This window comes from Medicago truncatula, chromosome 2 (genome assembly GCF_003473485.1).
Source record: "Medicago truncatula cultivar Jemalong A17 chromosome 2, MtrunA17r5.0-ANR, whole genome shotgun sequence".
Lineage (NCBI taxonomy): Eukaryota > Viridiplantae > Streptophyta > Magnoliopsida > Fabales > Fabaceae > Medicago > Medicago truncatula.
This window is the reverse complement of record NC_053043.1, coordinates 33,777,335-33,789,445: the sequence shown is the minus strand read 5'-3', so window position 1 is coordinate 33,789,445 and position 12,111 is coordinate 33,777,335. Positions and strand designations below refer to the sequence as shown.

At 33.1% G+C, this 12,111-nt stretch overlaps 1 protein-coding gene across 1 annotated transcript; it reads left to right on the top strand.

The window, feature by feature from the left end:
- The first annotated feature begins 4,376 nt into the window (after positions 1-4,376).
- On the top strand, positions 4,377-12,035 carry LOC120578222 (uncharacterized). Its single transcript, XM_039830634.1, has 9 exons — positions 4,377-4,698; positions 5,835-8,847; positions 8,935-9,015; positions 9,473-9,625; positions 9,718-9,881; positions 10,237-10,384; positions 10,472-10,594; positions 11,004-11,091; positions 11,574-12,035. The coding sequence occupies exons 2-9, from the start codon at positions 6,133-6,135 to the stop codon at positions 11,765-11,767; spliced, it is 3,666 nt and encodes a 1,221-aa protein (XP_039686568.1). The 5' UTR covers positions 4,377-4,698; positions 5,835-6,132; the 3' UTR covers positions 11,768-12,035.
- The last annotated feature ends 76 nt before the right edge of the window (positions 12,036-12,111 follow it).

Sequence of the window (12,111 nt, the reverse complement as noted above, 5' to 3'; positions counted from 1 at the left end):
AAAAAAAAGTAAATGATATTGCAGTATTAGGGGGTTTCACTTGAGTGACGTAATTTTTGGTGACATTAATACATTTTAGATGAGAGAGAATGATTGATTATTGATTAAAATAAATTATTTACATGAAAGAAATTTATTGATTAAGAGATAGATGTAAACAATGTCACTAATATCATCAATGTCATAAAAAAATAATGCCATCCAATGTGCAAAGGAGTCACAAATCCATATCGTCATCACTACTTGAACATCATTCAAAAAAATAATCATAACTTGGACCTTTGTTTTATTTCTTTTCGTACACAAGCAATACTGAATACAAATATATGGTGGAATTAAATATAAAATCTTTAAATAAAAATATAATAATTTAATAGAATACTATGCTATGCTTGATCAGAAAAAGAAAAAAAAAAGAATACTATGCTATGAATAAATTAAATTAAAGGCAGTTGACTGGAGGCCGCCCTATAGAGAAGAAAATTAATTAAAAAACTGTTAAAGAAAAATTAATAAACAAATACGAGATAGCTCTTAAAAATGGGTTTAATAGGAGAGTTGGAAACATTTGTCTTGATTATAAACTTTCAAATTTTATTTTTAAATACCGACGGTTTAGATTTGAATTCAATCACAATTTACAATTTCAAATTTAATTTTTAAATACCGACGATTTAGATTTAATTTTTACAATGTTCGAGTATTTTTTTTTCTTCTTTTGACAATAAATGTTAAAAACATGACAAGCCACCATATTTTTGTGATAAACAGGAATGAAGAGAGTTATTGAAAAGATGACAAGTGGCAATCGCACATTTACTTTTTTAAAATAAATAAAAATTAAAAAAGTGCTTCAATAAAAATAGATAAATAAATTATGTATATACTATTTGATTTTTTTTTTGAGAGGATATATATTATTTGATGTTAAATATAATAAAAAAGTTGATGTTTGTTTTTTTTAGAAAGAAAAAATATATATGTTGATTTAATAATATATAAGCAAATTTCAATTAGCTCCTACACCATTTAATTATATGTCTCTTGAAAATGAAGTTAGAAACAATCTCTTTTCAATACTCACATCAACACTTATTTTTAAGGAATACTCACATGAACACTTAATTTTATATTAGGTGTAATCGATCTGAGTCTGATACTTTAAAAATGGTTTTCACATAAGATAGTGAGACTAACATTGATTTCATCTAATAAGAGAACAAATTTTAAAGCGAGTGTTTGAAAAAGAGTATTCATAACACATACCTTATTACAATATTATTCAATTAATTTTTGATATAATTAATTATTTTGTTGCTTATAATTAAAATTGAATGTTCTCGTGAACTTAACTCAAATGATAGAGACATATTGCATTTTATATGCAGAGACTAGAGTTCGAACCATATACACTTGCTTATTCATCTTAAAAAGGTGAATTTCTGGCGATTAGAGTACATGACAATTTTTTTTTTTTAACGATTAACTAATAATAGTTATAGTAGCATTAACTATTCATCTGGTCTTAAGGTCAATTTCCATAAGAGCATGCTAATCGGAGTTAATGTGTTTGATTCTTGGTTGTTAGAGGCTTCTTCAGTTTTAAACTACAAGACCGGTCACATTCATTTCATTTATTTGGGTTTACCTATTGATGGCGACTTTGAATTTTTGGTATCCGTTTCTTGATCGAATAAAGCCTAGATTGTCGGGGTGGAAAAAGTAGAAATATGTCTTTGGGTAGTCGATTGGTTCTTCTGAAGTTTGTTCTGTCATTTCTCTCGGTCTATTTTCTTTCCTTCTTCAAGGCTCATACAAATATCATTCGGGGTGGGGTGTGTAAGGATTCTAGAAAAATACCTTGGATAAATTGTGATACTATTTGTTTGAAAAGGGAGAACGACGGGTTGGGGGTTAGAATGATGTTAGAGGTTGAAGGAGGAGTAAACGAGTTTGTGATTTAGAGTTTTATCTACGAGGTATGTTGAGGTAGGTGACATCATTGGGGAGGGAGGGTGTGGCACTAGTTTGGTGGAAGAATTATATTAACATCAAATGTGGGGTGAGTGTTGGAAGTTGGTTTGAAGATAATTTATGCGGAGAGGTGGAAGATGGTAAACATACTTTGTTTTGGTGGGATCCTTAGTTGGAAGTGATGTAGATTTGGCAACTTCATTTATCAAAAAAATACAATGTTACAAGTGTTTATAATTACCTATTTTCAATGGGTCAACAACCTAACTATGACTATCATTCACATAACTTTTGTTGGGTGCCTGTTGCACAATCAGATACCAAAAACATATAATTTAACCATGAGACGAGTGCTTATGCCAAATGCACAATTATGTGGCGGTTGTGGCTTCTAGGAGGACATCGATCATCTCCTTTTGTCTTGTGACTTCTTCGTAAAAAAATGGTTTGATAATTATAATTGGCTAGGTTTCGTTACGGTTTAGCTGACACATATCACTTACATCAATTTGGATCACAAGATGGCTACTCAAAAAATATTCATTCAGCTCTTCATTTGATTTGGCTGTCTAGAGTCTGAGTCATTTGACATGAAAGAAATGCTTGAGTTTTTCAACAAAATGGGGATTCCATTCATTATCTTTTTGAGAAAACTAAACCTCAATCTTTTTGGTGGCTAAAGGCTCATCCTACTTTTGCTTTGTACTATATATCACATGTGGTGGCTTAGCCCTTGATTGTGTTTGGGAGTTGCTTTTTGTGAGCTCGTTTGTTGGCTCTTTTTGACCGTGTTACGTGAGCTTGTATTTCAACTCTTTTTGTTTTAATAAATGTGTTTTATTGATGTAACTATTTTATCTTTCTTTCGGTCGTTTTCTGCGTGTTCGGCAATCGATTAGAAAGTTCAGTTGATATATTTCATTTTATCTTCTTAAACAAAAATTAACTTATTGATTTAAGTCAAATAGTTAATAAAATTTAGTTTACGACATAACTTATGTGCTTTTCTTTAGTTGTTTTTCACATGGTTATTAACTAAATTAACCATGATTTTTATTATAACAAATTTTGAGAGAAATATAAATTCAAGAATATTATGGTTAATTTCATTTAAAAAGCACGTAAACTTTATCCTTAATTAATGACAAATTTATTGAGATAACTCGAGTTCAAATTCTATTTACAACAATTTTTTACTAAATTTTACTATGCCCACGTCTAACACTATTCCACTAAAAATCTACTGGCTAATTTAAAAAAAATCTAGAATAATGTTTGGTGGAGATCCGTTTAAAGTAAAGAAAGATAAAAAAATAATAAAATGATAATAAGTATATAATATAAGTTAGAGGTGTTGACATATTAATTGTTGAGAAAACTAATAGTAGCATTAATTTCACTACAGCTCTGTTTGGTAAAAATAGCGGATAGCTGATAAGCTAACTGATAGCTTTTAGCTGATAAGCTAACTGAAATGTTTGGTAAAAATAGCGGTTCAACTAGCTGATAAATGTAAAATGACATAAAGGGTATTCTTAATTCATAATAAAAATTATATCATTAATTTAAGTATTTGTAATTTTGTAAACTAATTTTTTTTTTAAAAAATACTTTAAATTTATTAATTTAATATATCCTATGTATTATAAATTAAATTAAATTTTATTCACTAAAATTTTATATTATATTTATTATCATTTAAGTGTTTCCACTTTATAAAAAAAATAACATTTACCTCAAAAAAATAAAAAAAAAAGGTAGCACTAATAAAGTAATACTAATAACAGATAATAAAGAAAATAACATTTACCTCAAAAAAAAAAAAGTAACACTAATAGAATAATAGTATTTTGTTTCGTAAAAAAAAAAAACGAAGGTATATATTTTTTCAAAAAAAAGGCCAGCTGATATATATACAAAAATTGGAATAAAGGAATAGTAGTCTTTATTACGTAGCTTATTATAAAAATTATAATGGATAAAAATACAATTTAAATGAAATAATAAGGGTAAAATTGGAAGAACAAGTGAGAAGCTATAAGCTATAAGCTCAAACGCTACTTGGAATAGCTTCTGAAAAATAGCTTATAAGCTCGTAAAATAAACTATAAGCTCATGGTGAAAAAGTGTTACCAAACAAAGCTTTTTTTATCAAACGAGCTTATAAACTAGAAGCTAAAAGCTCTTTTTGTTTAACCAAACAGACCCTACATACTACATGTATCATACACAAGCGCAGTTAACGATTTAACGATTACCGAACTGTAGCAGTAATAAGAATATAATAATAAATAAAAAAAACTCACAAAATTTTGTGTCTTACTGTGTTCTTAACTCTTTGACTATTTCACTGACACAACACAACAACCTTTTTTTTTTTAATCATTCCACAAAACACAAACATATAGAGCTTCTACATTCCACCACAGATAGATATAATATAGAGAGAGAAACAAAACTGTTTGTGTGTGTCTGTGAAGACAGAAGAGAGAGAAAGTATCTGTCTTTGTGTGTGTTGTGCTGCTGTGCTGTCATTTTGTTCCAAAAGCATCATTCAGTTACAGTTACAAGTAGATTCAGATTTTTCACAACTCAATATAGAACAAAAACATGGGATAGACAAAAAAAGTTTGATTCCTTTTAGCTTACTTTTCAAGATATTTATATACTTTTTTTTTCCATGGCTGTTACTGTGAAACCCTCTTGAAGAATATCATCAATCAGGTATATAGATAATTCTATTTGATTTTCTACTTGATCTAGTTTTTATTTGATCTTTTGTGAATTATATGTATTTTTGTTTGTTAAATTATACTTGATTTATGAGATTATGATAATCTATCATGTGTTTTGAATTTTGATGGAGAAAGGTTGAAATTAGGACCCCTCAAGTTTGATGAATTTTGGATTTCATGATTCTGATGAGAGTTGACTTGAATTGATATTTTTTTATGTATGGATCCTTTTTTTAGGTGGTTAAATTGACTAGAATTGACTTTAATTATTTGTTCAATTATACTTCATTTAATCTTTGCATGTGATTTGGTTTTTGTTATGTTATTTTCCATGTTGAAACCTGGACCTAACTTCTTCACTGCCCTAGATGACAATTAAATGATAAAATTTTGTTTTTTCAGAACACTATTGTGCATTTTATAAATCTTTTTCTTCTTGTTCTTATGGTACTTTAGGGTTTAAAATTAATTAGTTGTTGTGGAATGAGCTGGGGGTTGAAAGAAATATTTTGTTGTTAACCCTTTGGTTCTTAGGGAAAGGGGCCCTAGTAATTCAGAGTTCGGTCAGGAGGTAAGTAAAGTCTGACCGATATTTGTTCCACTCAGAAATCGAACTCAGGTTCTCCTGAAGGATTTGTCCTTGTACAAGATGGATTACTCATTTTATTCAAAGACTAGACTAAACTATCTGATTAATAACTAAATGAAGATCATGAAGGAACAATCTTAGATTTATAGTATCCTCTCAGCCTTATAGGTTTTAGAGAAATTTATGTGACTTTGTACTCTTCAAGCTATTTTAGGAAGCTAAGACTATATTTTTTTCTCTCATTTATGAATTTGGTGATGGTTTGTGATCTATTTGACATCGTAATTTTAATAGCTCAATCGTTGATATAAATTCTATTGATTGTATCAGTTATTGTTCTTGTAATCTGTTCTATTGATGGTCCATGATCTATTTGAGATTGTAATTCTAGTAGCTCGATCGTTGATATAAATTATTTTGATTGTATCGGTTTTCGTTCTTGCAATCTGTTCTATTTTGTATCTGTTCCTTTAATGTATCTGTTGTTCCATCTTAATCTCATGCTAAAAAGCTTATAAATTTCATCATTCTTACAGGGTGACATTTTAACGGTACTTTAGTCATCAAATAAAGTAGTTAGTCTTCATACGTCAATTATGGTGAGATAAACTGCTGTATAAATGAAGCTTCTCTCCAGCTCACTGCTATGGATTAAGAGTTCAAACATTGTGTTGTTTAATAACTTAGTAGTCTTATCAATGGGATTTGGAAATTGAATTTAACATAATAGGTAAATGATTTTTACATGATGTTGAGTTTCTTCTGAGTACTGTGGCATTGTAGTAAACTCTTGCATTCAACATTACAAATGATGCATTGATCAGGCAATAAAAAATGCAGAAACATCAATACAATTCCATGGATCCTCGAAATGAGGAATTCCATTCTGCACCGCAACCGGTCCGGCAAGACCATCTGGATGGCATGCATACCAATTCAAGGCCTCCTCCTGCCTTTAGCATGTCAGAAAATAAACCTGTACATAATTTCTCCATACAGACGGGTGAGGAATTCGCTCTCGAGTTTATGAGAGATAGGGTGAATGTCAAGAAGCCTGCGTTTCCAAATGTCGTGGGCGAGCCTAATTATTCAACAGGGTATATGGAATTGAAAGGAATCTTAGGTCATCCAGGATCTGAAAGTGGTTCCGAGATTTCTATCCTCACAAATATTGAGAAAGTTCCGAAAGAGTTTGACAGAAGGAATTCTGTTCTACATCAGGAAAGAAGTAATTATGGCTCAGCTCGATCGATTCCAAGATCATCATCTAATCAAGACAATAACCGAGTCTTTCAAGGAATTTCCTCCTCTGGATCTTCTGACAACTTATCTATGAAGATGAAGGTTCTATGCAGCTTTGGTGGTAGAATATTACCACGTCCGGGTGACGGAAAGCTTAGATATGTTGGGGGTGAAACACGGATTATTAGTATAAGAAAGGACATAAGTTGGCCGGAGCTTATGCAGAAAATATTATCGATCTATAATGAAACTCGTGTAATAAAGTATCAGCTCCCTGGAGAAGATCTTGATGCCCTAGTTTCGGTATCTTCCGATGAGGATCTGCGGAATATGATGGAGGAATGTCATGATCTACAAAGAAGGAGAGGATCGTTAAAGCTTAGGATGTTCTTATTCTCAATAAATGAATTGGAGGATACCCAGTTTGGTCTTGGTAGTATGGATGGTGGTGATTCTGAAATCCAGTATGTCGTTGCTATTAATGGTATGGACATGGAATCAAGAAGCAACTCTATCCTTCGTCGTGGAGGAAGTTCTAATAATATAAATGAATTGGACAGACAAAGTATTGACAGGGAGACTAAAAGAGTTGCGGTAGAATCATATGGTGTCGGTAGTTCTTCCTTAACCGGCAATGTTAACTCGGTATTGACAAATCAGTCTTCACAACCGATTTTACCAACACCCTCAAGTGCTTATGAAGCTTATCCGTTCTTTTACGAGGATCCGATCATTCAGCAAGGGGGAGCTGGTCAATATCCAATACACACTGGTCCTTTTCCTTCTAACAGTTCGGCTCTCAATCTAGGAGAGGTTCCTGTTTCTTTGCCTACTCATGGTGTTGTGAACCAAGGAATCACTAGCAAAGGACAAGTATCCAGTGAGTTGCAAGTACAAAGAAAGGGTGATAATGTCATTCATGCAGCAAATGACCGAGTGAACGCTTTATCAACAGAAGCACCATATTCTCTTCCTTTGAATCCATTTGAGGGAAGTTTGCAAGGTAATTTATCAGAGGCATCAGTTCCAGCTGCTGTATCAGAAGCAATCCATCCTGCAGTTCCATTAGAAAACAAGATCCCAGCTGCTGTATCAGAAGTGCTGAATCCTACACAGATTTCAAGATCTGGAGAAGATGACTTCTATACTGGATCCGCAGACGCATTCAGTCGTGCTCTTGTTGATGCCGAGTCCAATGTAATTGATTTCAGTTGCCTTGAACCACCTCCGCTTCCTAATAGAGTATATTATTCAGAGAGAGTTTTTCCCAGGGAACATGCAGATTTGTTGAACCGGTCTGCAAAGTCGGATGATGCATATGGTTCTCACTTACTCATGTCAGATTTACTTTCCGATTTGAACCATATGAATTCGGTTAATGAATCCAGCGACATGTTGCACAGCGAGAATATGTCGAATCTGAACACAGTGTCCAACACATCAGCAAAGCCCTTGCATGCAGATGGCCATAGCATCAGCAGCAAACATTTGCCTGATGCAACAAGTCAGGTGAATTCAAAGTTATATCAGCGCGTGGATTCTGATTTGAAGCCGGTATTATCAGATAACAAAATTTCTGAAAATGAGACAAATATCTCCAAAGATAGGCATAAAATTCCTCAAGTCGATGAAACCAAGGGCAGTGAGCATCTTGCATTTCATCGTGTTCCTTCTGTTGAACATAATGATAATCTAGCATCTAAACTTCAAGAGCAAAATTTGTCTGCAGTTCCTACAAGGGATCCCAATAATGATGCTAAAGTCCACGCTCCGCCTCTTGATGCTAAATCTAAACCTTCTCAAGGTGATATTCTGATTGATATTGAAGACAGGTTTCCCCGTGATTTCCTTTATGACATGTTCTCGAAAGCAGTTCATTCTGAAGATTCCGCAAATATTAGTCCATTACCAACTGATAGAGCAGGTTTGAGCTTAAGAATGGAAAATCACGAGCCTAAAAGTTGGTCATATTTTCAGAAGTTGGCACATGAAGGGTTTGATAACGTTTCTCTAATTGATCAGGATAATCTCGGTTATTCATCAGCTGTTAGTAAAGTAAAAGAAGGGGATGGTATGTTACAGCATTCTGCACCTCTACCAGCAGAGAGTGTTATTATGACAGGACCCAAGGAATCCCATTCCCAACTAAATTTTGTAGAGGAAAATCAGAAAAGTTTACCTGTAACCACCAAAACCGAGGCTGTTGCTTTTCAACCAGAAAATAACCCTTCTGAACTTAAGGGAAATGAAAATAAGAACGTCAACGCCACAGTGGAAAACGATAGAGCTCAGGAGCCTGAATATCTTGTACGTTTTTAATGGTTCTTTATCTTATGAACATGCAGACAATATGATTCTTTTTTGCTAACAATTCCTTTGATGGACTGAATGTAGGATGGCAATGATGAGACAAGGGATGTGGTTTCAGCTCCTCCAGATATTAGTTTTGGGGAGTTTGACATTAGTACTTTGCAGGTAAAATCATACTTTGATGTATCATAGTTCTTCAGCGCTGATGCATTATGAGTATCGATCTTCTCCATTTCTGAAAAGAAATGGACATTAAATTACTATAATTTCATGAATAAATGACATAAAATCACATATTTCCACAATTGGTGACATTTATTGAGTATTTTTTTTCTTTTTCAAAACTATGGTTATGGAAAGAATCTCTCGTGCATTATATATGCCTTTTCTACAAAATCTACTAATTTTAGTTCAACTAGTTAGCCAAGTAAATAAATTTTTCATTATCATTACAATTTTTTGAAATGATAATATCACTCTTAGCAAGCATAACTATAGCATATTCAGTACAAATTAGTTTCTATGATAACGGCTTCATAAATATCTGTACTAGATGATGGCTTGGAGGCTTAACAGTGTATTCTTTGTTATGTTATAAAATTAAAGTTAATATTTCTGACAGATCATAATGAATGCGGATCTTGAAGAACTGAGAGAACTCGGATCTGGTACCTTTGGAACTGTGTATCATGGAAAATGGAGGGGATCAGATGTTGCAATCAAAAGAATAAAGAAAAGCTGTTTCTCCGGTCGGTCTTCAGAACAAGAGAGACTGGTAACTTGTTTATAAATCACATGGGGTGATTTTTATTCCATTTTCCTTTTAGTAGAATGACTTATATCGAGAAAATTCATGTCCTCTTTTAGACCATAGAGTTCTGGCGGGAAGCTGACATTCTTTCCAAGCTTCATCATCCAAATGTGGTGGCCTTTTATGGTGTAGTTCAAGATGGACCAGGAGGAACAATGGCCACGGTTACGGAGTTCATGGTTGACGGTTCTCTTCGACATGTTTTGCTACGTAAGGATAGGTAAGCATCCATCCTGCTAAATTACAGCATTTCTATTCAGAGGCTTATTATTCAATGAAGAGCTTAATTTTGATACATTGTCAGTGTAAAACTTTACACTTTCAGTGAATCACAAGCAATTATGTGTGACTTTAAACGTAGTTATGATTAAAGTCAACTGTTTTCGATGATCCTACTATTATGACTAATTAACGTTGTAAAGTATCTTTACATTGATGGTGTATATGAATTAAATTCTTCAATGAAAGCCCGACCATTTTGCTACTTGTTGTAGTCTTTGGATACCATTAACTATTTTATCATCAAGAAAATTGTTGAAGGGATTTTTGCATGATCTTTCCATGGTTCCATCCAGGTATCTTGATCGCCGCAAGAGGCTCATAATTGCGATGGATGCAGCTTTTGGGATGGAGTATTTACATGCAAAAAATATTGTTCATTTTGACTTGAAATGTGACAATTTGCTTGTGAACATGAAGGATCCTTTACGGCCAATATGCAAGGTATTTATTCATGTGTTGGGGATTATTGATTCTATTAAACTTTGTCTTCAGTATTTTGACAATGTTGAAAAACTTGATTTTCATCAGGTTGGAGATTTTGGCCTGTCAAAAATTAAGCGGAATACCCTGGTGACCGGTGGTGTGCGTGGAACTCTACCTTGGATGGCACCAGAGCTACTGAATGGGAGCAGCAATAAGGTTTCAGAAAAGGTAAAATTTAGAATCACTATTAGTTAAGATAAAGGAGAGTTTGGTAGCATAACTGGTTTGAGCTAAGGGTTGAAAGAGTTAAACTGACCACAGTTTAAACTCTAGTGAAGGAGAAAAATACGAACATAACTAATATACTAATATTTGCCAACAGAGAAGCCAATTAGTAACGAGGATTAAGGCCATTGCCAAGTGCCAACAAGTTAATTCATGTTTACCTTCTATTTATACATAATTGTTACCAACAAACTTGTACAGATTCAACATTGACTATCTTTTTATTATACAAAAATAACTGAATTTTTTCTGTGGTTTTTGGTGAATTATTGACCTTTGCTGTCCCTCTAAATTCTTTTATTTCATTGACTATGAAGCCTTGGAGACTAAGATTATCTTTCCAAATATTTAGGTTGACGTATTCTCCTTTGGCATTGTATTATGGGAGATTCTTACTGGGGAGGAGCCATATGCTAATATGCACTACGGTGCAATCATAGGTAATGTTATTTTCTCTTCTCTTTGAAACCTCTTTACAGTAGCTTAGACTCAAATTGCGTTGAACCTTTCCATCAACCGCACTTTCACATCATTGATAGAATTTAAACTAAATCTCATGATAATCAGTATACACCACACCGTCTGAACTTATCTATTATAATAATGCATCTGAACATTGTACACCCCATCTTCGTTGATAATTTTCGAAGTTCCTAAGATATATGCTGCTTCGTTAAGTTTTCTACGACACTTCATTTCAGTGGATAAGAAAATTGCAGAGAATCAATGCCTTTTGCTTTTGTGTATATATTTAAGAATGACTGAGATTTGTTCTTACAAGTAACTTCCGAAGCATGCATTTCTGAAAATTTTCCTGTGATAATGTTCAACCTCTCAAGACCTTGCATGATCTACTTTCTCAGACTTGTTTTCTATCTGCTTCTATATTTTCCCTCACTCTCTTGCACACTCATATATACAGGAGGTATTGTGAACAACACATTAAGACCTACAATCCCAAGTTATTGCGATCTAGAATGGAGAACACTGATGGAGCAGTGTTGGGCACCTAACCCTGCAGTAAGGCCATCCTTTACAGAAATTGCGCGCCGCTTGCGCGTGATGTCTGCAGCTGCAGCTCAAACCAAAGGACAAGGACACAAGGCATCTAAATGATAATCAACAGATTTGATCTGATGCAAACATTTCTATATGAAATAAGTTAAATACATTCAATTGAGGTATAAAAATGTATATGTGTTACAACTATATGAGGGACACTAGTATATGTTTGTATTGTAATTTTTTGGTCTCTCAGACCTGTTTTTTCTGTTGTTGATTGTATAGAGTATATATGTCAATATGTGTGAAACCATATATTATAGGATTGTTCAAACAACATTTGTACTTATGATGTTAATTCTACAGTGTGTTTTGTACTGCAGGTTTCCTCCTTTTACTTTTTCATATAAACTGCAAATGATATATGATTAGGCATATCTCTTTCATTCTCTGTCCTT